Below are 26,607 nucleotides of genomic sequence, written 5' to 3'. Positions count from 1 at the left end.
TTTTTAATTTTTTTTTCTTCTCCTAGAAGTGCTTTATGTATGTAAAAAATAAGAAGGAAGAGTTATTCAGTGGAACAGATATCCCCATTCCCCTACTGATACTATTGCATTGATTGAAACTGGTAGTAAATTAACATAAAAATATCTATTGCAAAGATGATAGTAATTCTAGGGATGTGATTTCCAAGGAGTTTGTTCCAGGGTTGGCTTTGATACCACAAAAGGATTCCAGAATTTCTCATGACTGGAAGCTTTTAATACTTTTTCCATGTCTGTTTCCGTATGTCAAACAGGACAGTGAAGCTTTTCAGTCTGTGAGTAGATTAAATTCTGTAAATATAGCATCTTTTTGAGGTTGGCTCTTCTCTCCTTGGCTACTTATTTTTGGGAACCTTATAGGAATTTAAAGTCTTAAGCCCTTTGTTTCTCTAACATATCTGCTTGAGCTTTACAGGATACAGTAAAGATTACTGAGGGCACAATGAGAAAGTAAGTGTCAAAATCTCATAAGACACATTTCCTTAGGAATCCAAGATAAAGACAATTATGTATCTTCTCAAATATTTTTAGAAAAACCCCTGGTTGGAGAACTTGGGAGGATACAACTTTGCAAGCTGGCCTCTGGGCTCAGCTAGGAAGTGTTCATGCAGGTTTTCTCGGGCTCTTTCTCCTCTTCCCACATCTCATTGTTTCTGTGCCAAAACAAAAGAACCAGATACCTATTTTTATAGTAGGTTGTTCTAGCTAAATACATCCATCATCTTCTGAAGACAGATGTGGGTGAACCTTCTCTTTTCATTCAAAACCAGGCTGCATTTTGCAAATACAATTTGTAGTTCAGGCAGAGACCAGCGAAGCTGACTCTATTCATGCTGCTGTCAGCTGCACACAAGATACTTAAGAGGCTTCAAGTTTCCTGACTTGCCCCTCCAGTTTCTAGTGTGGATTCACAGAAAAAATGCAGAGGGAACTGTGCAGCCTGCTTCTACTTCTTGGAAGTCTGTGTGATAGATTTGTCTAAGTTATTTCTGCTGAAAGCATCTATAAATACCTTGCATAACACCTCAAGTGTATTATGGAATTATTTGGAGTTTTGCCTGATTAGAAGAAATAAGTAAAAGCTCTGAGAAAGAAGCTCAAGATTTTACATAGTAATAAAGACCAATAATTGAAGGGCTATGGATCTATTCATGTACTTAAAATTAAGAACATACTCAAGTGTCTGCTCAGCTGGAGATACTTTGCCTGTGAAATAACGTCGGTCCTTATTTTCGCAATACAAAAAAGGCCACAAAACGTTTCATCTCACACAAAGTGTGTGTTAGATCAGAACTTTTTGTTATTATCAAATAATATATTTGCCAGTGTTCTCACAAAAACACTTGTTCATTCATTGTGTTTGGATGCCCTTCCTTTTCTCTTCATATCCAAGGTCTGGAAGGAATTTTTCAGTAGGTGCCTAGAGAAAAAAAGCAATTGTATGCCAGAGAACAGACTAGAGCATCCTTGGAGCAAAAGCGTCAAATTATAGTTTGTAAGTTGTGTAAGCTGTATGCACTTCCATGCCTAATGTCTGAAAGAGCTTATCAGGGTTTTGAATACACTATAGGGACAGCTACTCCTGCTTAGCCACTAAACAAAAAATGCAGCTAAACACCATTCAGTACTGGTTTTTGAAGGGCGAGGGGATAATAATAGGGAGCATCCCTCTTGTCATAGGTAAATGCACATTCCTTGTAACTAATGCAAGCCAGAACAAGCGACAGCTTTATTGGAAACTGTTTTCATGTTCAGGTCTTGCACTAAGGAATGCTCTACATTTCTTCTGGAACATGGAAGGAAATAGAACCATCATCTTGCTCAAGTTAGTTATGTCCATCCTTCACTATGTTCTCTTATGGATTCATTTTATGTATATATAACCATCTCTTCACTTCCAGATATCTAATAGAGTGCTCTCTTTGGGTGGTTCGGTTGCATACTTGCTTGCATGACTACCACGCCAAAAAAATATAAAGCCAAAAGAAGATACTTCCCTTATGCTGATTTCAATGTATTTTACCTAAGGCCTTGAGAATCAAAGTGCGTTCACCAGTGTGATTTACAGGCGAGGCAAGAAGGATATGTGCATGGCATCTTAGGCTACCATATATTCGGTTTTAGATGTGAATTGATTTACTACAGTAATAGATAGGCTAGCTTTTCTTCTAGTCTATCATAAGCTCTATCGCACATACACATCAAGACTGATGAGATGCTGGGTGAAGTGTTTCACTAAACTGGAATAGCTAACTCTGAACCATAAAAAGCTTGTGTACTGTTCTGTGTACATGGTATTTATACTACTTGTTGCAATGGGACAACAGCTCTGTGAAGCTCAGTTTTGCTTTTCCTCTGGAGTTGTAGGTGGCTGATGGTTTAGTTTGGTATACATACACTTAGGGGTGGACTCATGGCATGTCTTTGAAAACCTCTTACAGTTTCTTTTTAACCAGCAGAGTTAAAGCTCCTGACATTCCTTCTTTTTCACCTGTGTCTGATTCAGACATCAGAGTGGTATTGCAGGAGAAGATTTCAATCTGAGATAAAAGGATTAGATTTTACTCCTTTCCAGGAAACCTCAGTCTTTGATTCTCCTTTGCTGCAAAGTCAGTGCAACAGTAGAAGCTTTTATCACCTTGGGTAGTGAGCTGCTGTTCTACTTGGGATCTAAGTTATATTGGGTTTTGGTAAGGTGCCTACCTACCGGAATAGCTTCAGAAGTTACAGCTTTGCATTATATACCACAAACCCAGGAAATTTTCTCAGTTGAAAAGTTCTCTGCTAAAAATCCACAGACTGCCTTGACCTTTTGTAAATGGGGACCCTTAGGAAAAGCTGATGTGATGCCCACTAAAGTCACTGAATAATACCTGTGGGCTTTGGTGGATGTTTGTTAAGTCTAGCAATTGCAGAGGTGTCCTGCAAAGATGTAGAGATATCAGCTCCATCACACTGGTGCAGGAAGATGCCATATTATTCATAATCTATGGATGATGGTAAGAGAAATGTGTGTGTGTGGGTTCTGTATAGCCAAAGACGTTACAAATCTAAGCTAATCAAAAACTTCAAGCATTAATGACATCTGAAGAACATGATGGCTAGATTTACTCATCATCAGAGTTTTCTGAAGAAACGACCATTGTTTAACTATGGCCCAATACACATTTTCTAAACAAATGTGGAGAGCTTAACTACTCATCAACATGGTGAGTAAGAACTCTCATACTTTGCATGACTTCAGGCCAGAGTTCAAGAGCTAAAGAGCTATAGCAAGCAAAGAGGTGATGTTCCCAGCCTTTGTGAAGGCAGCACTGCCAGCTCTGCCTGGCACCCGGGACGTGCCCACAGAGACCACAGGGCACGACCACCAGCCTCTCGCAGGACTGCCTCCCTCCCAGCCCAGGGAGCACCATGCTTTCCTGGTGTCGGCGCTTAGTGTCAACCTGAACGATGTGTTATATACAGTATCTTAAACACGCTCAAAACACGTTATACTGATGTATATATAAACCCAGTTTTGTTTTCAGAGCAATAGGTTTTGGCTTCCCTCGCTACTACCCTCGTTAGAAAGGATGCCCGAGGCCGCAGTACAGAAGCCAGCAGTTCCTCAGCCAGACAATCCAGCTGCTCCCAGTCACTTGAGAGTCGAACATCTGTTACTTGGCAACTGGGGAGGCAGTTTGGGAGCCTACCACCCCTGCCACTCTCCTCTTGCAAACCTGTCACGAACCAGCCACGCTGTGCAAGTAATCCTTTCCAAAGCAGAAGGTTAGTGTAAGAAGATTATACATTTCCAGAAATAAAACTTTACTTCAACACTTCTCTAAACCATAGCTAGGGAATGTTTAGTATATCATTTTCTCCACAACCACGGGATACTTAATGCAACAACCGATCAGTCAAAAGCTGTTGCTAGGTCAGAGACACAGCCTGGGTAAAACATCAAAGTACCAGTGCACTCCTCTCTTGTCAACAGTTAGGCCTGCTTGCTTTTCCAGTTCAAATAGACCATGTCTGCATGGGGGTTCTGTTCTCTTGGAGGAACTAGTCCCCAAAGCCTTGAATTATCCATTTGCACACATTACATAGGCTCTCCGTGTTACATACCGAAGGATTTAAGGATCGGCTCACTCTGCATCTTTGTTTCCAGATACAGCAGGTAGTTATGACCTTGTGTTAATTTCTGCATTTACTCTTGGTGCTTTGTTGCTAGTTTCCTTCACCCTTAGCCTCGTGTGTTTTGAAAAGCATCTTTCTCAGTCCTCAACTCTATTTCTAGCTATGATTTAGAGGTGCAATTGAAGATCCTACCAACAGAATCATGACTTAGACTAACTGCTTTGGTTCTCTTGAAAAAAGGGCAAACCATCTTTACTTTGCATTGTGCAATTTTCTTCATGGGAAGAGGCACTGTGCACATTAAGTCATTTGGGTGGACTTTTTTGATCATCACATCAACTATAACTTCTGTTTTATACTTTCTTTTATTCTAGTTTTAATAACAGTTATTTTTCCTAAAGCAAAATAGATTTTGCTTGGCATTTTTGAACAATTCTGACAATTTTGAAGATTTCTCGAGATTCAAAGAACATTTATATAGGGAGGAGAGGTTTAAACCTGTTGAACATGTTACTAGATGAACCTTATTTTAAAATAACAGCCTTTTTGAAACAAACTATCATCATCAATAAGCAACGTATTTCCTGGGAGTTCCGTAATTCCTCGTACTAACAGCTGCTTCCCATGTGACTGAAGCTTGGCACATTCTGACATTTTATTATTGACTTGATATGCAGGACAAATCACAACCTTTCTTTTCCAAGTAGGACAGCCAGGTTTAAATACTCAGTCTCCTCTTCCCCCTAGATATCATCATCTACTTGGACAGAAAGATATTTATGTTCACTTCCTATGGAGAAAAAAAAAAAAAAAAGTATAACGAAATAAGCAATGACAGTAAGGAGTATGAAAACCCCAAAACATCTGCTCAACTATTTCATGAGCATTAACAATAGATTAACAACACATCTTAATTCTATGGACGGCTAATACAAGCAGACGAGTCTACTTTGAAAATAGGTATGTACGGCCTTAAGATATCAGTGCGTTACAATAGTGCATCAAGTCAGGAGAGCAGCCAGTTACATAGAAGAAACAATTAGTGCATAGGTTATCATCTTGTAAACAGAAGAACCAGACAACACGTAGCCAACCCCAGCGACTTACATGGTTTAATTATTCCTCTGACTTTATTGCTATGAACTATGCTGACTAAAACTTGAGTTAGATAAGGAGGCTACTAAATCTAGCGCTCTTTAGGCTCAAAATGAGGAAGAATGCAAAATTATTTTCCATTTAATTAATGTGTGTAAATGACCATACTTGGCACCTGAAGGCTGCTGCTACACACCTCCCATAATTTTTCCAGTGTTCATGGCCACCGTCTTTGGGATTTAAACCTGCTTCAACTGCATTTCTCAGCTGCAGCTGAGGTATGGTCCTAGGTTGTATTTCCTCCAAAAAAACTTTGGGCCCAAGTGCTCAGACTACTTCTGAGACTTCCTATCCCAGCCAAAACAGTACATTTGCAATCCTACTTTCATATGTGAATTTGAATTTTGTACTTTAGTGTGAGGGAAGAAGATGTTTCTGTGGTCTACACAATTTAGCTGCAGAAATTAACCTGCCTCATTGCAATAGGGGGCTTTTATGTTCTGCACGTGCGGTGTAGGCTTAGTTACCTAACTCTGTATTCAGGTTAACTATTATATCTCCTCTGAGCTCTCTGGCAAAGACTTCTGCAGTTAAGGGAGCATGGCTTACTTACTTTGTGTTGTCAGAAATTCATAGAAGATCCAACACAAACTCCTAAATGCTTCTAGGGTACAGCTGGTTGTTCCTATTGTGGCAGCTCAAGATTTAACCTATAGGCTGCAGTGGAGATGAATCAGTAAAACTGTGCATTATGCAGAAAGGGGTGCAAGTATTAATAGAGAGACAGCAAGCATTCTTTAATGAAGGCTTGCTTTGTTACTTTGGCCTTCAGAAATTAATAACTTCAGTTTTGGAAAACTAAAAAACTAGAACTAAAAAGCCAGTGGTAACAAGTGTGGCAAAATGAAAGGAAATGCAGTATCAGAAAATTATTTTCTCTTAGTTTTTCTGATGTCACCTTGAATCTTCCTGCATAAATCCTTAAAGCTTGTCTAGCATGTAAATGAGTTGGGTGGATGATGGTTTACCATCAGTAATGCTTTGAGCCTTTTAAACACATTAACAGTTAATGATTTCTAATTATGGTTTCTGTAGCAATTAAATTATTGGCTTCTTTTCAAGTATTGAATTAGGATTTTTGCTTCTCTTCTCCATGCTGACACACATTTGGTGTACTGGTAGGTAGCCTGAATACTGCAGCGGTGGCATTTATACATACAGAATGGCTCCTGTAACAGAGCTGGGAATGTATCGATGAAGTGAGAGTATTTGTTGCTGGAAAGCGATAAGTATTAGTTTTCTGTAAGACCTGCCACAAAGCAGGCCATTTAATCTCAAGTCAATTGCAATTTAAAATCTCAATGATTTTTAAAAAAATAATCAATACTTCTAATAGCAAAGAAATTTTATTTATGAGAAAGACTTTGAAGATCTATAAATGCTCCTTCCTATAATTAGGTTATGAGATGTAGCCACAACCGTATTACTTTACACTCTAAGATTATAGAAGAGTAATCAACTGTTAGATTAGTTTAGCAAGGGAAGTAATACACATTATCACTGGGGCCTTTAAATCAGCCTCACCATCTTTCTAAAGCATGCGTTAAAAGCTGTTAGACTTACTGAAGCAATCATTGCATGAAATATCTGGTTTGTGGTAGGCAGAGGCCAGGTGACGATTGCAACTGTCTTTTAATGGGAATCTATGGAAGATTTACGATAAGAAGGGAAGAAACCCCTCAAGTATTGCCGGTGAAAACTGCATGTAACTGCCTACACAGCAAAGCAGTGCTAACACTATCCCAGGTTGAGACACCCAAGGTTTCTGCAAACAGCTCTAACTTAAGCACTAATGTGAACGAGACATTAGAGGACTGATGGCACAGTGGTGAAAATGTGGGCTCAAACAAAGTGAAAAAACAAAATTTCTTTGGGTCATTAGACAGGTGAGCTTTTATTGATCCAGCATCCTTTTACCTAAGCAAAATTTGCATCTTATGTCAGAGCCAGGAGACTGGCTGAGCATGTTCTGGTATCACTAAATTTTCAACAGTTTAGTGTACCAAGACATGAAGATACCTAAACAGGTCACCACCAAAGGCTTGATTGTCAGGCAGCCTAAAGGGACTATGGCCTTCAGCTGTACAAAATAAAGTTACAGGTTGGTACAGGCTTCAGACAGCAAGCAGAAGTAAACTAAGGATTTAAATTCTACCATAATACACAGTCAATAGTTTAGTTTGGAGGTTTTCACTAAAGAAGTTCCAGAACAGGAGAAAAGGTGGCTACAATCTGTTTTCTTGTACCAGGAAGAGCAGCTCCAATTTGAAGTGTTACAACACAAACAACACAAAATGTTTTACCAAAAACAATATTTGTGCTCTGGAAGAGCCCAGTGTTCTATCTACGATTGCCAGCCTCTCACTGATAAGAGCTGTGTGAAATCTTCATCTAAACCCACAAATAACTTGAAACTTGTAATAATAATAATAAATCAGGCTAAATGCTTGCTTTCTGGACTGTTGTCAGGCATTCAGGGCCTAGACTTGCCTGGTTTTCCGTTTAAACATCGTGCTGCATAACCTCACATTTATTGTGCTGTGTCTCAGCACGTTTCCCATTTTATCACATCAGAGTGACAGGACAATTAGATATGAACACATGTGAGGACAAATACATTTCAACAAAACAAGAAACCAGCCAAAACCTCCCACCTATATTTACACTTCTGATACTCAGATAGATTTTAAAGGGGCAGTGTATTTTTCCATAGGTGTACACGGCAAAGCTCTAAAAATAGTATATTTCATATCCTAATGCCTGTCATTTTCTGCTTTTAACTGGAAATGGGATACATAAACACAGGAGACCTGTCCTTATCAGATTTGAAGCAACTCAGAAAAGTTCCAGTAAGTTCTTAAAGTGCTCACAGCTTCTGGGCTCACTGACCCTGGGCTACTCCTGAATGCACTCTGGGTATAGAGCAGATCTCACCCACGTGAGAATCATCAGAATCAAACCTTGAAGCAGCAAGTATAAGCTTTCGATTTTTGTGTTTAATGAAAAATAAAAAAGAAAACCAGAGTAGGAGATGTTTCAGTCCTGGCAACATTAAAGAGAAATAAAACAAGGATGGATAGGGAATTACCATATTTCCACCCAGCACATGCATACACACATGGCCATCTGTTCATATGCACACTCACACATACCTGTACATATGCATCCATAGGTATCTACAGAAAGTGCAGCTCAGTCCCCCACTCTTCCACAGCCTTGGTCCAAGCAGTGAAAGCCTACAAGCCATTTGCAAACCTAGCCCTCCATGGAAAAGGTTTTGTTCCATTTGTACAGCATTGTGGAACTGCCAGCCTGTCAGCCTCACCTCTGTGCCCGAGAGGATAACGGGCCAGACCCTCCCAGCAGCTCTGCCAAGGCCCATGGAGCACAGGGAGGAGATCCAAGACAGCCAGCATGGCTTCACCAAGGGCAAGTCCTACCTGACCAACCTAGTGACCTTCTGTGATGAAATGACTACATCAGTAGACAAAGAGCAACCTACAGATGTCATCTATCTAGACTTCTGTAAGGCCTTTGACACAGTCCCCCACAACATCCTTCTTAGCTGGAGAGATCAGGACTTGATGGTTGGATAAGGAATTGGCTGGGTGGTCACATCCAGAGAGAAGCTGTCAGCAACTCAATGTCTGGCTGGAGATTAGTGACAAGTGGTGTCCTTCAGGGGTCCGTACTGGGACCAATACTGTTTAATATCTTTGTCAGTGACACAGACAGGAGGATCGAGTGCACCCTCAGCAAGTTAGCAGGCAAGACCAAGCTGAGTGGTGCAGTTGACATGACTAACAGACCATTCAGGGGGATCTGGACAAGCTGGAGAGGTGGGCCCACGCGAACCGCATGAGGTTCAACAAGACCAGGTGCAAGGTCCTGCTCCTGGGTCAGGGTAACCCCTGGCATCAATAAAGGCTGGGGGAGGAAGGGACTGAGAAGCCCTGTGAAGGACACGGGGGTACTGGTGGATGAAAAGCTGGACATGAGCCGGCAATGTCTGCTCACAGCCAGAAAGCCAACCGTGTCCTGGGCTGCGTCAGAAGAAGAGTGGCCAGCAGGTTGGTTCTGCCCCAGGAAGACCCCACCTGGGGTGCTGTGTTCAGCTCTGGAACCCTCACCACTGGGAAGGCACGGACCTTTTGGAGCAGGTCCAGAGAAAGGCTACAAAAAGCAGTCAGAGGGATGGAACCCTCTCCTGTGAGGCAAGGCTGAGAGACCTGAGGCTGGTCAGCCTGGAGAACAGAGGGGTCTGGGTGGACCTTATAGCACCTTCCAGTACCTAAAGGGGGCTTATAAGAGTGTTTGGGGCAGTCTTTTTAGTAGGGCCTGTTGCAATAGGACAAGGAGTAACGTTTTAAACTAAAGGACAGTAGAGTAGATTCAGAATAGATAAGAAAGATTTTAATATTTTTTATTATGAGGGTGGTAAAACACCGGAACGGGTTGCCCGGAGGGGTTGTAGATACCCCATCCCTGGAAACATTCCAGGCCAGGGGGAATGGGGCTCTGAGCAATCTGGTCTAGTTGAACATGTCCCTGCCCAGGGAAGGGGGGTTGCACTAGATGGCCTTTAAAGGTCTCTTCCCACCCAAACCATTCTGCGATCCTGTGGCTCATTGTGCACAATAAGCTCATGATCTATGGATCTGACTGGACTTCTGACATTGCAGTGCAAGTTTAATAATCATAATAATCTCAGTCTACATGAGCACAAGTTTAATTTTGCACAAGAAATTGATCACCTGTTAACTACTTTGGGCTGAGGGCAGAGTTTGTAGCTCCACCTGCGTTCAGGAGAGCTCTCACTTGCAAACATTTTGCAGCCCACTGCAGACACAAAATTGAGCTTAGCTCAGAAGCACGATCTCACCATTTTGCTTTAAGAACCCTGCTAGATTAAGCAGGAAGAGTTTCATGAAATCTCTTAAGCAGATTTTCATGAAGTCGCCAGAAACTTTTCATGGAAAGCCTTTTAGACTACTCACCCTGCAAATTTCTTTTTCATCTGGATTTATGAGAGCTATGAAAATACATATATATGCATGAGGACAGGTATTGCTAACAGAGCGAGCAAAGCCACCGCTTAAAGTAGCAAGTAGCCTCATCTTGGTAGGAACCTTGGTTCCTTCCTGGCTTCATAATCCCAGCTCAGGGCATGTTTAGGAGAAATCTGTTTAGATAGAGCCGAAATGCTTTAAGCTACTTGCCCAGACCCAGGGCTCTGGCGTCACTACCAAGCTGATACAAGAAGCTAGATAAAAATCTCGGGTAGCACAATACACACCCCAGAACTCACAACTGAGCTACCTTCCCTGAGAGAAGATCAAGGACAAACCCCACTCAGTTGCATAAAGCCCTTTAAATAAGGCCTCCTAGGGTGAATGTGAGCTGGGCAATTCACACCCCAAAAAAATTTGTAAGTTAGTAAAAACTGTTTTAAGGAACAAGTCAGGCTGGACATTAGCATAGACCTGCCTTTCTGTTTTGTAGAACCAGGGTTTGTATTTACACCAGAAATTAAGCAATTTTCCAATCTAATGGATGTCACCTGCTTACACCAGACCTGAGGAGACCAAGCTTAAGACAAGGAGTCTGTCTCATGCTTCTTTTGCATCATTAAGACTTCAACCAGAGCGATGTCCCACATGGAACAACCCATCCTCTTTAAAATTTTGCACAGTGAGAATGGCAAAATAATGCAAAGCAGTTGATCCCTTTCCTAGAAGGGCTGTTAGTAAGGAGCTTCGTTACTGCTTCAAGCAGGTAACTTGGTAATGGCATTCATGGCCATTAGTTTGAGCCAGCTGTGCTTTGTAATACTTGCAGGCAAATGCACCAACAATCGGCCAATATAATCAAGCTTCTAATTAGGAAAGTAACCAAGATACCTTGAAATAGGCCACAACCACCTGTTACAAATTGATTTTTATTTTATTTTTGTTACTGTTTTAATCAAACTACAGTGAGGTGCAGTAAAAGAGAGAACCCTTTTAATGCCCTAGGGAGGAAGCTGTCAAAGTGAAGCAAGTTATTAATATATTTATGACTAAATGAGGCCAATATTATCTAGTGAATAAAACAGGACACCTCTGTGGTGTTGAGACGATCAGGGCTCCACTGCATCGTGTCTCTACTGCCGCGCAAAGACTTGTGTTTACCACCACCCTCAAGCCCCCAGCAGTTAAGTGTTCAAAAGAGAGTATCATAGAACACTGGGGGTGGGGGGTGGTAGAATAAAAAGCGTCACTAATATTTGACTCCTTTCAGAGGAGTTTGCCAGCAGCCTTTGCTTTTCCAGGTTAAATAGCTGAATCTCTCCCCACCTGGGGCAGAGGGTGATACCACATGCAATTCACGAGTCACAAAGCACATTTCTGCTCCGATTCACAAGACTGCAACGTGTGGATCTTACTCGGTTCTCAGCATTCCTTTATCATCACGTTCATCACAAACCTAAATTTGAAACAGAGCCTAACGTACGGGTGTAAATGCTGTTTTTCTAAAGAGTACCACATCAATCCAAATAGTTTCTTTAAAGGGCATCTCATTACCATGAGCTGACAGAATCTTAGTAATGAGAATTAATATTAAATATCAGTGGGGATATTTCAGGATAGCATGAGAGCCCCATCTTTGATGGCAGCCATCACCCATACGGGGGGGGGGGATACAAGTTGGGGTTTTGCCTGGGGAGAGAGGTCAGTGTCTTACATTTCTTATTAGTGAGGTTTTGGAAATCTGGAAGTGTCCGAGGACACTTTCTGCCCATTTCAGTGTATGATAAAGAGCGCATGGGGAAAATGAAGGGCCCTTCCTGACACTTATTAAAAGGGTTAAGCTCTTTATGTATCATCGGGGAACCGTTCATTGATTTCAGAGATGAGCTGGGTAATGGAATTCAGAGCTTTTCAGTTGTAACCACTAAGTCAACTGCAGGTCGTTAATGACAAAGGGAGACTTGCCTCGTTGCACTTTGGCAGTATATGTGAAGCTACCTTACATCGCGAATAGAAATCTCACCACGACCTCATTTTGTATCACCGCTTCAAAGAGTCCGAAACTACAATTTCTAGGATGGTCCTTCAGATTTCTAGTGATATCAGAATTCAGGAGGAACAAGCACCCAGATAAAGCTGTCCCAGGAAATAGTTTGCTACATGCCAAACCCATCTCTAGTAGGGCTGAAGTTAAAGGAGAAAAAGCTGTATGACTCAGTCAACTAATTATGTAATGAAAATTTTGTACAGTGCCTTGACATTCTGTTCTACTGTATGACATGTGAAAATTATCCAGCTTATGATAGCAAGTACATATTTTAGTAGTACTTACTGGGGTTTCTAGCTGTATTTGGTACTAGATATATTTTAGGAGAAATTAGTAAATCTGTTTAAATTTTACCAGTGGCTGCAGCCTCCGTGCAAACATTTCATGACTTTTTTTACACCAAGAGTAAAGAAGTAAAAAAAAAAAAGTAAAAGAGTGGAAGATAGCTACTTTGCCCCTGCTAAATTGGAAGAGGTAGGGACAGCTGTCCAATCTGTGTGAAAGTGAGCACAATCAGGGGTTTTGTACAGGTTATCCAGAATGTAGAGGGTGGTAGAATCGTAAGAAATGTGTTCAGCAGCAATCAAGATGTCACTGTGCCTCAAGGAAGGATCAGACGTACCTAGATAATTTAAAACCTAATCTAAATTATTCTTGCAGTCTTTCAGCAATGGAGATTCTCTACTGGTGTAATTTTAGTGCTTCTCTACCCTCCCTAGCATCTTGAGAAGATGCTTATCTATCTCTATTAAAAGCACCCACGCTCAATTTATCCATTTTGCTGATTTGTGACTCAAGATGTCCATTCAGGAACTCAACCACATTACTTGCCGTTCTGTCCTCAGATGAGTCCCTTCTCTGAGGCATTTTATGTATGAAGCTTATAATGGCAGCATTCTTGGTCCCTGGGCTAAATTATCCTTTGGCAGATTACTGACCTTCAACTTCTTGTCACTCTTGGACAAGTGGGAGTTGAGGAGAGGGCTGGATTCTATTGACTTTTAACCAGACTCAAACACTCAGCTTCCATGCTCTCTGTTGAAATTCTCAAATGTGTATGTACACGGGACAAAAATAGTCACAACTGACATTTGCCTTGCTTCCAAGCCCAGAACAACTCACGCAAAATAAGATTCTAGAAAAGAAATCCTGAAAAAGTCAAGGTGATGGATTCAATGTTGATTTGTCACCCCTAACGGTTTACTGAAAAAAAATTAAACCTAGTTGTCTTTTACGCCACGTAACACTTGAAATGTCAATGGCGTCTTCATGGGACAGCTAATATGGCAACTTCTGTATTATTTTGCTCTCTTTTTGCTGAGGAATCCAGAGTTTAACAGGCTACACACTGTTTTCTAATGGAAGTATAAATATTTGTACTGCCAAAGTACTTTGAGCTTTGTTAGAGTGACATCCAGTGGCACATAAAGCTTTCTTGCTTGTGGCGGCTTGTAGCGGATAAGTCTCTGTGTCGCATCTTTTAAAATATTTCTTTTCATGATCATGTAAGTAATTGAGGCATTAGAAGGAAATGCATCAGCTGAAGTCTTCAGACCGGGTGCCTGAAGTAGAATATGTAAATTGATTTTTAACGTATCTATATAAATGACCTGCTAGTGCAGAGGAAAGCAGAGCACTGCGCTTTGCTATGGAATCTGTGGACACCCAAAACTCCTGAAGAGCATGGATCTAGCACCCACTTCTGAAATTTCAAGCTCGCTGGTTTCAGAGACCACTTCAAGACAGTCATGTCACAAAATTCCTAACTGTATGAATTTATTTAACAACTGGATACCCTGCTGGGAATTGCAGAATTAAAACCTGACAAAACATTATCTCTTCAGGGACAGCATTTTTAATCCAGCTGTTCTGACATAAAAGACATTAAAACCTCAAAAATAGATCCCTGTACATGTTTTCCCTCAAGTCCTGCAAAAAGGAACCTAACAGAGCAAGTCAGGGGGTAGACTTAAAGGAGGGTTCAATGTCACAGGAAAAAAAGTGCTGGTGATTGCAAGCCAAGCTAATATTTATGAGTAGAAGGCAGCCACCATGTTTTGAGCAGCTGGGAAAGCCCACCTAAATTAATTTTTGCAGGTCAAAAAACCAAGGCTACACAAAACCAGTCCAAAGGCGTCTTTGCTTTTGTTGACACAGGGCACACAAACACGAAAGGCTCAAATTTAAGGTATAAGTCACATGAAAGAAAGGAGGTATTAGACCAATTTGGACACATTTTCCCATTCCAATAAAAATTGTAGCCTGTACTGCTCCTGCTTCTTCTGCACTCTTGTGTTTAAGATTTACTCATGGTCTTATTTAGTGACTATGAACAGACATGCCCCATTAGATCGTAATTTAAACATCCTTCTGTACACCAGGATGACAGAACCATGCTTTCTCCAGCAAATATTTTGCATTTGTGTCAAATTTTGCATTTGTATTGAGAATGTACTTCATCTGAGCCCAGACCTTCAGTGTAAACTGGCAGTCCAAAGAGCAACATAAGGACAGAAGAGGAGTATCTAGCTCAGTAGGCAAGACTGGCAGAGGTGACCCCATATTCACATACTGCCAACTTCTCTGATCTTTGTAATCAACTTCTCTCATTGAGAAGGTATTAAATCAGAGGAAACTACATCCTTCCTAGGTTTATGGGAGGACAATTTCCTCCTAGTTCAGTCTCCAAATGCTCTGAAAACATTTTTGCCAAGCAGCTAGAGAAACCAAAATGAGTCCTATACTTTGAGCAAGGACCCAGTTTTAAGGTCATAATGGAAAATGAGATGAAACAAATCCAATTGCACCTTGGCAGCAGCTGGAGACTCAGTCTACCATAGCAGAGGACTGATACATCTGCTGAACTGCATGGTGCTACTGAGAGGGAGGTCACTGAGGACCTAATCCTTAATGCAATTTCTTTTGTGGGGAGGAGAGGAAAAGTGTGCATGAGGTGAGCCCTAGGCCACATGAGCATACATCAGGCAGGAGAAAAGTTGAACATTTTGAGTATTGGCTTTACCCAAGAAAAAAGCCACTGAAGTGCAGAGACAGTTTGTATCAGAATAATTGGTGAGATAAACCCCTGAAAAGTAACAAAAGAGACCAACATATTTCTGTCTTCCTCCCTCCTTCCCCACACTGTTCTTAGCACAATGTAGGGAAAATGTAGAAAAGGTATCGGGGGCTCATAGACCTGTTCAGAATCGTTTAGGTTGGAAAAGACCTTTAAGATAGAGTCCAACCACTAACCCAGGACTGCCAAGCCCACCACCGAACCATGTCCCTAAACACCACATCTGTGTGTCTTTTAAACACCTCCAGGGATGGTGACGCCACCACCTCCCTGGGCAGCCTGTTCCCATGCTCGGCCACCCTTTCCGTGAAGACATTTTTCCTGACATCCCATCTAAACCTCCCCTGGCGCAACCTGAGGCCATTTCCTCTTGTCCTGTCACTTGTCACCTGGGAGAAGAGACCGACCCCCCCTGCCCACAGCCCCTGTCAGGTTGTTGCAGGGAGCGATAAGGTCCCCCCTGAGCCCCCTCCTCTCCCGGCTGAACACCCCCCGTTCCCTCAGCTGCTCCTCACAGGACTTGTGCCCCAGCCCCTTCCCCAGCTCCGCTGCCCGTCTCTGGACACGCTCCAGCCCCTCAATGTCTGTCTTGCAGTGAGGGGCCCAAAACCCAACACAGGATTCGAGGGGCGGCCGCACCAGCGCCGAGCGCAGGGGGACGGTCACTGCCCTGGTCCTGCTGGCCGCACTGTTTCAGATACCAGCCAGGATGCTGTTGGCCTCCTTGGCCACCCGGCACACTGCTGGCTCATGTTCAGGTGGCTGTTGACCAACCCCCCAGGCCCTTTCCCCCCAGGCAGTTCCCAGCCCCCTGCCCCGGGGCTGTAGCGCTGCCTGGGGTTGTTGCGACAAACGAAAAAAGTGCAGGACCTGGCACTGAGCAGCGTTGAACCTCACACTGTTGACCTTGGCCCATCAGTCCATCCTGTCCAGATCCCTCTGCAGAGCCTTCTTACCCCCAGGCAGATCAACACTCCCACCCAACTTGGTGTCCCTGCAAACTGACTGAGGGTGCACTGGATCCCCTCATCCAGGTCACTGATAACGATACTAACCAGGACTGGCCCCAGCCCTGAGCCCTGGGGAACACCGCTTGTGACCAGCCACCAACTGGCTTTATCACCATTCACCACCACGCTTTGGGCCTGGACAGCCAGCCAGCTTTTACCCAAAAGATAAGGTCTCAGTGCTGACAAATTTACAGCAGTTAAGTCCTAGAGTGCAGTATTTCCTTTCTTCTGGTAAATACGACCAACAGAGGAAAGGAACTACAAAGAGAGCTTTAAAGGCAAAGTAGTTATGCTTATGAGCATGTTGCCAAGCAAATTGGTTTCAATGAATAAGGTCATTGCTGATAGTTGCTTGGTTAATTTATAATTTCTGACATATTCACAAGTGTTCACATCTCATTCTTCTTGGCTTGCAGTTTATTCATAATATTTGCTACACAACATTACTCATGTGGTGGGAGATCAGCTGCAAAGAGACTCTAGCTGTAGACCAACCTCTTCATCCTGACAAAAAAAAAATAATCATAAATCCAGTGCAAGCCAAGATTTTGTGCTAGAACACTAATGGGCAGAACACGCCCTGGCTTCTAGCACTTTCATAACCTGCCACCATTCCTTCAGCATGCAGGCCTAACCAAAAAAAAAAATCTGAATTATAAGATGCCTAGGTAAGGTACTGTGCAGCATGCAGCAGTTCCACAGTAGTTAAGAGCTTCCTCTGCAAATTTTCTTACTGTAGCAGGAAAAGCACTACTGTGTACGCCAGCATCCCACAAGGAATCTGTAGCATAAATGGAGACTTGATTGAGTTGTCACTGTGTTCTGCATTACATACACAAAAGTATAGACATACATTACAAGAACAGAAACCTCTCCCCTTTATATACACTTTTATGTCTACAACCACTCCAGTCCCTTTCCCAGTGACAGCAGAACTCACCTCCAGCCTCCATCAGTCTGCAGCAAAGCTGCGCTGTATCAGCGGAAAGAAACTATCGCTGGGAAAACAGGTTCGGGATAACGTGACCCGGCTGGTGCTTTATGCACTGTCCTTTGTATCCTGCAAGTGTGCAACACAAACAGCTTAACATACAGTACAAAATTTGCTTTAAAAGACAAAATTGCTAAAGCAATTTTAAACATCTTTCAGGAGCAAAGGTTGCTCAGACAAACCTGGTTTGGACATGTGCCCCAAAAATAACCACGTCAGACTCAGAATTTACATCTACATGAAGAAGGTTAATGAACGAGACAAATTGTACTGCACAAGAAACAAATGCCAAATATTGCTTTTACCTTCTTCTTGTGAGTCAGTGACTGCTGTGGGAATGGGGGTACGAAAATAGTCCCACATACTTGGTGCAGTTGGAACATTCCAAAATGCCGTGAAGCTGCCAGTCTGCATGTCAGAATCGATGTGCAAGCTTGTCAGGAGAAAGGCAGGGTAAATTTGGAGCTTTAAATAGGCACCATCTTTTACAGTTGTTTATTAGCAGTAATGGAAGGAAGGCCTCCTTATGACTGCAAATCAGGCTCTTTATTCAGAACTGCACTGTAATTGCCTTTTCATGTGGAATTTGTAAGGAATACATATTTATTTACATCTGAAGAAGAAAAATCCTAGTCAGAGGTGACAAACCAATTCAGATTATTTGAAGATGCTCAGGGCTCCAGTCCAAAGATAAACCTGGAAGCATTAACAAGGTTTGGGGGAAGCGAGCAAGTGAGAAAGCAGAACAAGTTTTAACTGATATTGACAGCAGCTCAATGTAGCTGCACTGAAGAATCACATAATCCCTAGGGAAAACCCTGAGGATCCAAGCTCAGTTTTTAATCAGCGGTTGGAAAGGACTCATAAATTAAAGCTGAAGGACTTTGACAGACCACCAAAGGTCCAGCTGCTTGAATGAGAAACCTCCCACTAACTTTAATGGTGTCTCAGTTGAAGCCTCAATGTGAATTGCTCCTTGCTTGACATTTTTTTTTTTAACCAGTGTCCTGCCCAGTGGCTTTTCTCCTCTCAAACAGCTACTTTCCAGGTCTGTTCACAAAGAATTAAAGATACTGAACGCTTCACTTTACATACATACGCACACAATTAAATACACATCTATACCTTGTTCCCATTTTCCTTTGCCCGCTTATTAAGTACATCTCATCACCTTACATCTGTATACAAAACTGTGTCTACAGATACTAATTAAACCTTCTTCTAATTTAGTAAGAGGTAGGAGGTTTGCTTCAACCATTAATTCTTTGATTCCCAGACCCTCAATGAAGCATCTAGGAACCATAGTCATGGTTGAGGTTTGGCTGATAATGGCGACGTTTTAGTTGCACAAATTGTGTGTTCTGAGATATTCTTCAAAAGTCTTTGACAGGATTTAGACAGTGCCAGAATAACGTGAGAACTAAAAAATTCAAATTTGAATTTGACTTTCAAGGTTCAAGTAACTAGACCTGAGCAACAGATCCATACACCTAATTTATGTTGAAAGGGTGACCTGGAAACGAAACTGGGTTTACCAGGAAACTGGCTGTTGTGGTTTTTTGTTTTGTTTTGTTTTGTTTGTTTTTAAATGAAATATGGTTCATCTTAGAGCCACTAAGGATCCCTAAGACTTTCCTACAAATCTTCCCAAAGGTCTGAAGCAACTCTTACATTATTACATTTAGGAATATAACAACTTGAAAATCCAAATTAAGTTCCCTTCCACCTTGGTTGATACAGCCTAAAATTCACTTGTTACAGCTACTAACCAGAAAGCTGTGGTCTTGCAGTGTCCGTGAACTGCTGTAGACATCAACATTTGTAAGCATCTATGGGTATGTACAAACCTGAACCCAGTAATTGCTTTGGGATAAAACTAAATACGTTTAGGATGCAATTGATTCCATCAATTTTATATTTAGTACACATGAGAATTTTTGAGGACTACAAATAATGCTGTTGTCTCTGCATGTAATTTTTTACTCTTTGAGGGTTTGGGGAAGTGGAAATAAAAGAAAAATCTGCAACATTTAACACTGGTTAACACTTCCAGTTGACACCTGCATTTCAGGCATGCACAGCCATAGAAGCCAGGGTCTCTGGCAGCGTGCTTCGAAAAGGTACAGTTAGGAAGCACCAAGTAGCTCCTCACGCCCACAGAGTAGCTACAGAACCTACCTCCACGGCTTAGTGCAATGTGTGTCATACCACAAGTATTTACAAATACCTCCGTATTGTGGCCTTAAGATAGTTGTGAGAACTATTCATCAAAACTCTGATGAAGGTTAGTCGTGTTATGATCTAGAGCATCTCTCTGGCACAGGTACGAGCTTAAACACTTGAGTGATCACACAGGTAGTATTTCCCCATATGTTTTCAAGAAGCCACATCACTACTGACTCTTTGGTAAGTCACTTCCTTGCTTGATATTTTTTCACCAGAAAGCACGACACCCATATTTTCTTTGTCCTCTGTTTCACATGGAAATTACAATTTAACTCTGCTTCATAGAAAACTACATGAAGAGTTTTTTCTTGATAACACTACAACAACCATTCAAGGTAATAATTTGGATATGGCAGCAATGCTTTTCAGACACCAAGAAAAAAACCTCACTGCACACACCTGCTTTCTCTTTTGCGCAGGATATGTTGTCAGTCATCAGTTTTCCTTATACCACACATTATTTTCCATTATTTTCTCCATTTATACCGTTGCAGTTTCACTGACAACTCTAACACCACAATAGCAGCTTCAGTGTGAACCTTCGGGTATATTTAATGAAAAAAAGAAATTTTCTCGTGGCTCCTCTGTAAAGACTATAAATCCATTTTTGCGTGATGGTCAGGGTTAAGGAAACCTCTCCTGGCTCCACGTGCCCGGTTCAGTTGCCGAGCCATGGGGACAAACTGATTTTATGTTAGCACGTGCTGCCACCTAATGGGATGGAAGACAAATCTTTTGACAAAAAGACTCGGGACTGCATTAAAAAAAAAATAAATAAAAATTCCAACTGCAAGAAGCACTTGCAAATCTAATTACCTGAAATGGTGCATATCACGTGTGTGTAAAGAACCGGGAAAAGCTGGTGATAGAATTGACCTTTCGTTGCTTGCTGCGAACAGCAGCTCCGCAGATGAGTTGTAGAGATAAACACGGAGGTTCATCAAGTTTAAACCTATTGTAACCAAAAGGTGTCCCCAGCGCTCCGCAGGAATGCTGTGAAAAGGTACCTTTCTGGAGCACCTTGGAGCCAAGGAGCCTGCTGTCACCCCACACCTCAAGTCCCACCGAGTCCCAGCTCCACCGAGAAAGGGAACCTTTCCCGGGGACCCCGACACCATCGCACAGCACAGCGGGAGACCCCAGGCAGCACAGCCTCCCCTCCGAGGGCAGCTCTGAGGTGGGAGTTTCAGCTGAGGGAAAGCCAGGGTCTAAGTCAGAGGTTTCTGACTTCATTATTTCCACCTGAACAGGAAGAAACAGTCTCTCAGTGTCAGGCAATCACACGTAAATGAAGAATAGTAGCTGCCACCAGAAAGCAGCTTAGGAAGAGCACCAACTTTACTATGTTTAAGTGTTCCTCAGACAGTTCTGTCAGTCCATGAAGTCACCACAGTGGCTTTTATTTAGTAACCAATCCAGAGATGCAGTACCAAATTCACTGCCCTCAAAGGTTAAAAAGACGAAGGAACTGATCCTTTTAAAATAAAAGTCTGTGAACAGGGTGTGCAACTCTTCCCTCAGATTCTCAGTTCAAATCAGTACCCAAATCTTGGCCCCTTTTGCTGTATTACACTGGAATCACTAGTTTATATTTTAAGAGTGGCTTTAGAAGGAAGATCTGGAAACCGCCTTGCACTGTTAGCACCCACCCCTCGGGATTCATACGGGTCTGGGGAGGCTGAGCAGTTGCGCATTATGCCTCTCAAGCTTTTCAGCCTTCTCCAAAACCTTTCTAAGAGAATCCCAGACAATTTTCTCCTTTTTGTGTCTGCTTGTGCAAATTCTCACATCTTCTTCAGGCCAAATGTGCAAGTATATAATCCACAGGACGTTTTGGATATAGTCAGAAATTGGTGGTTTTAGAAGTCTTCACTAGTCTTGCTGCTGCCCTCTGGATGACCAAGCACAGGTATTCCTCTGAACGGGGACTCATCAACACCTGAGGCCAAATTTACTGGTATGTTCAGATTTATTCATTATTTAGTTTCAAGGTGGGGCCAAGAGCCCTGTAATGCTGGCTGGAGCCTGGCTCCGGGGCTGTGCTGAGGTGTAAGGCCATCAACCCTAGGAGAAGGGTGCACACCATTCCTGCTGTACCTTTGCTGCTGGGTAGAGTAGCTGGTACAGTCAGAGGAATTTGTCAAAGGCTTTGTCAAAATCCATAGCACATTTTCCTTATTACAATCACACTTTTTTAATAAAGGTGAGAAACAGCCTTTAAGAAAAGAGCTTCATTTCCTCTGTGGCAGGCTGCTGCACAATAGGGTAGAACATCAGGTTGATTCATCACTGCATCATGTACTAAAGCAAGTGGTTTTCACTGTACATGGGCCACTGATGTAAGAATCATGGAATCATAGACTGGTTTGGGCTGGAAGGGACCTTAAAGATCACCCAGTTCCACCCCCTGCCCTGGACAGGGCCACCTCCCCCCAGCCCAGGCTGCTCCCAGCCCCGTCCAGCCTGGCCTTGGGCACTGCCAGGGATGGGGCACCCACAGCTGCTCTGGGCAGCCTGGGCCAGCGCCTCGCCGCCCTCACGGGGAAGATTTCTTTCTGATAGCTCATCTATACCTACTGCCTTTGAATTTAAAGCCATTCCCCCTTGTTATGTCGCTACCTGCCCTTGTAGATAGTCCCTCCCCAGCTTCCCTGTGGCCCCCTTAGGTACTGGCAGGTGCTGTAAGGTCTCCCCGGAGCCTTCCCTTCTCCAGGCTGAACAGCCCCAACTTTCAGCCCATCTTCACAGGCGAGCTGCTCCAGCCCTCTGGTCATCTTCGTGGCCTTCTGTGGACTCGCTCCAACAGGTCCGTGTCCTTCTTGTGTTGGGAGCCCCAGAGCTGGATGCAGCGCTGTGGATGTTTTGAAGGGCATAAAAGCATAAAATCATAGTACAGAAGATCATCCAAGGGACAGAGCATTGGCCTGTGACTGAGGCTGTGGTTAGAAGGTTGTTTTAATCCAGCGTAACGTGTATCGCAGCTGGAAGATGTAATTCACCTTCCTGTGGTGCCTCCCTTCAGCACCAGCATTTGCATGGCCAGGCAGTAAGCTGGAGATGTCAAACTGACCACAGGTTTCTCCTGGTGGCATTTCTGAGGTGGCTCTAACACTCCAGCGGCACAAAGCAGGCCAAGCAAAACACCGCCAGAAGTGGAGAGGGGATGGGGCACGGGGAGGAAAGCGGCAGCAGGTCTGCACTTTTCCGTGGCAACATGGATTTCTTTTAAGTAACGGTGACATTAAGTTGTGAGGTCAGGAAACTTGAGGTTGTTTCAGCCAGATTTACTGGATGAGCTCAAACAAGTTGCAAAATTTTCTGTTGTTTCTAAGTTCCCCATTTAAGATCAAAGGACATATGTCTGCCCTAACAGGGTAGTTGTGATTGTTTGATTTGTTAGGTGAGAGTCATATAGAATGTTTAATATAAACCGAAATACACAGAATAGGTTTTGCCCGTTTCCTTTAATTTTTGAAAACAGGTAAGTAAACGAAATCTTGTGCCCTTCAAAACCAAACAGAATCTTTCTTTGTGTAAAATGTTACATAAACCTTAGTGGTTGTTCATTTTATTGTATTATTTTTAATAATATTGCAGATATTTCAGAAAAGGGCAATATTGTTTCTACTGCATAAAAAAATCATCATGATATAATTGTTTTTTGCATTTTCCCCTTCATATTGTTTTTAAAAAAACCAAACAAACCCAAAACACAAATGCTATTAGGAAATTTACCCTCCCACATCCCTCCCCACAAAAGAAAAATATTTTTTAAAAAATCAGTAAAGTGTTAAACAAGTCAGATATTAAATGCACACATTTACAAGCACAGCACATTAGTAATACTGTGTAATACTTTAGACCATGCCAAACCACATGTATGTGTATAAAGCTACAGGTGAAATGGTTCATAGCAGCAGAATAGGAAGCATGTTCCATACAAAGTACATAGTTCCTGTGGGGCTATTTGGATGAGTAGAGCAGTTCAAGGTACACTGAGCAGATACAACGCACAGGTCAAGTCTGCTGCCACAGGAGCGTGTGTTGCGGTTCAGAGGGCAATCTTGGCTGGGATTTTCATGTTGCGACAAATGGATGGCCAGCTGAGTGGTGTGGGTTCCACCTCTTGGCACACTCTATTGCAAATATTCATGAGGAGCCCTGATTGCTGAAGATAACTTCATTGAAATCAAGGCCAGGTTAACCTAACAGTGCATCTACATTTGCACGTCCTTCACTGGTAAGAAAATCAGTGCTGCCTGGGAGGGAACACACTCCACCCCAAGGCTCGTATGTGGCTTTGGGGCCTTAGTTCTGCAACTCTCATGCGTGGAGAGAGAGACCAGAAAGTGACACTGGGTTAGAAATATTTATGACTCATTAGAACTTCCAAAAATGTTAATTTCCAGGTTTTGGAGTGGGCATTTTCCCAGTGTGCACGTGTAGCTTTCAGTTGCTTTGCTGTATATAACTCAATCTGTGATTTCAGTTCTGGGAACATTTCTCTTCCAGAACTATCATTTTCCAAGGGGACTGTGATTTTCATTGGTAACCTCCAGTTCTGGATGCCAAGCTGAAGGCTCCCTCTGAGGGAGGCCAGCATTTACAAGATGAAAGTTCTGTACCTTCGTAAAGGCAGGCTCCTTCAGAATATCCTTTCCTAAGCACCTAATGATGGAGACAGGTAAAGGCAAGCAGGACTTAAAATATTTTGAAGTAAAACTGTGGTAGAGCTCTCTCTTAGCCTTCCACCTTACCATACAAAAATTAGAAAAACATAAAAAGACAAGAAAAAATAGAAAAAGATAAAAAATATTAAATAGATCGATTAGATTTAATGATGTGACTTGAGACAAAGTGATTCTATGAAAATGCTTTTTAAGAGGTAACGATAAAATCTCAAAGAAAGCTGACTACCTGTCCAGTTCCACGTAATATTAAGATATACTTAGTGACTTCTAGTGAAATCTTTTCCTTTGTAGAAGCCCAGCAGCCACTTCTGTCTCTTTAACAACTCCAGCTGCTGGTATCTGAGCTTTGGTGATTTTGAATTGCAGAGAAGACAGCAGATTTTATGACATTTCTTTTGAGCTGCCTTGGGCTGCCTCTCTCCATCAAATACTGTGCAATGTAGTACAGTATTGCTCCACAGGTTTCTCATACAACCATTACTAAATAAAAAAGAAAAAAAAAAAAAAAAAGTGTTCCAGAACAAATAGTAGTGTTTGGAATATTGGCAGGGGTAAAAAAAAAAACAAACAACAAACGACCCAAGAGACGGCCTAGAGATTTTGATACTGGGACCACCATTTGCATACCTCATAGTAACAACTATCCATCAGTTGAATTTACATACAAAATCTGTTTTAAAATGGAGGGAGTCAGTTCATACAACTGATGGAATAAAAAGATCTGATATCACAAACCCAGTACTGCTCCCTTTGTGAAACAGAGAAGTCACAACATCCCTGTCTTAATTCCTTCGCTGACATACATAAATGACCTCCGGGAACTCTTGTAGAGATTAAGGACCAAATACTCCAGCCTTCCCCCAAATGAGCTCCTGTTCTGCCCTCAGTGCAAACCTCAATACCATGCAGGGCAGAAGAATCAGTGCCTAATCTGAGAGTACTGACAAGTACCCCAAAGGTGGGAAAAGATATATAGTGCTACACGTTGTCAGTACAGGATCCTTGATCTCTTTTGAGGGGAACAAAGAGCTGTACAGACAGACAGAACGGCAAACAGATCAAGAGACAGAGGGGACAAGGTACTCAGAGCTCTAAACCTGCTCTTTCTTTCCTCAGAACATCTCCACATACATAAAGTGACTTTGATCTCATGTTGTACAAGCACAGATGAACGCATTTCACTTTGGGGGATGGGAAGAGTCAACCAAAATGAAGTACCGGCCACCCAGACACTTAAGAAAATGAAAAAGTTTCAGGGGTCTCCTGAAGCAGTACACATCATCTTAGAGACCATTAACGTACAAGAGCAGAAAAATTCATAGCTCGTAAGAAATATTCTCTACCCAATCTCCAGAAAAATGGTGACGTAGCAGGGGTCCCCTCCCAGCACGTTTTTGGCCCCGGTGGAGCGGAGCGGGGTGGAGGCATGGGGTAAGCGCGGCTGAGGTGGCGCTGGCGGCTGGTTCCACCGAACCCCCCTGGGAGAAAAACTTTGCCCCGTGCAGGCCTGGGCAGGGGGTGGCACACGGCCTGGTGCGAAACCCACCAGCCCCGGCCGGAAAGGCGTCCCCGGTCTCGGCGGGCTTTGGATACAGCCCACGTTTAGGCAGTAATAGGTGGCAGCAGTTACAAGTCATCCCCCCACCATCTCACAGTCCTTTCCAATACGAACAAAAAACCATCCTGGTCCCCTTTATATACATACATTAAAAGCTGAAATGGTCTGAAACGCTTACAGATTAGAATGCATATATCTATACAACATTACACCTGCCAGAAATCACAGTAGAAAAGTTTTACAGCACATTATACAGGTCCCTCTAACTTCTAAAAAAAACCATTTACCGAAATCACCATATTACAAGAAATCATTACTAACATACTATATAATACTATTTCTTTTTCTTTTACATAATCATTACTTATATAGTAATTTTAGAAAATCACTTTTAAACAAGTATACAATATTCACTTTAAAATTAACTGGTTAATAATTTTTGTGCAAAACAAGCGAGCCTCTATAATTAAGTGAATGTATTTATTTATTTATTTATTTATAAAAAAAAAAAGAAAAAAAAGATAGTTCATTCAGAAATGTGTCTCCTTTTCTGTAATGGTTGAAATGTTGCCGTCTCCTTTCAGTTTGGCATCGCAGTCATTTATTGCTGCAATGTAGGCTCCTCCTCCAAGTTTCCCTCTCATTTTCAGATCTGAGCTAGGTGTAATCAACTTCCTGAATTT

At 42.3% G+C, this 26,607-nt stretch overlaps 1 protein-coding gene across 2 annotated transcripts in view; it reads right to left on the bottom strand.

Moving 5' to 3' along the window:
- Nucleotides 1-26,607, bottom strand: part of SLC6A11 (solute carrier family 6 member 11) — a 133,387-nt gene continuing 106,780 nt past the window's right edge. For both annotated transcript variants that reach the window (XM_080386162.1, XM_080386163.1), the window contains one exon: nucleotides 1-26,607. In XM_080386162.1, the coding sequence (XP_080242288.1) occupies nucleotides 26,455-26,607 (153 nt within the window). In that variant the 3' untranslated portion in view covers nucleotides 1-26,454.

This window comes from Falco punctatus, assembly GCF_963210335.1.
Source record: "Falco punctatus genome assembly, chromosome: 4".
NCBI classification, from domain to species: Eukaryota; Metazoa; Chordata; class Aves; order Falconiformes; family Falconidae; genus Falco; species Falco punctatus.
Note: the sequence above shows the minus strand (reverse complement) of the source record. Positions and strands in the feature narration are given on the sequence as shown.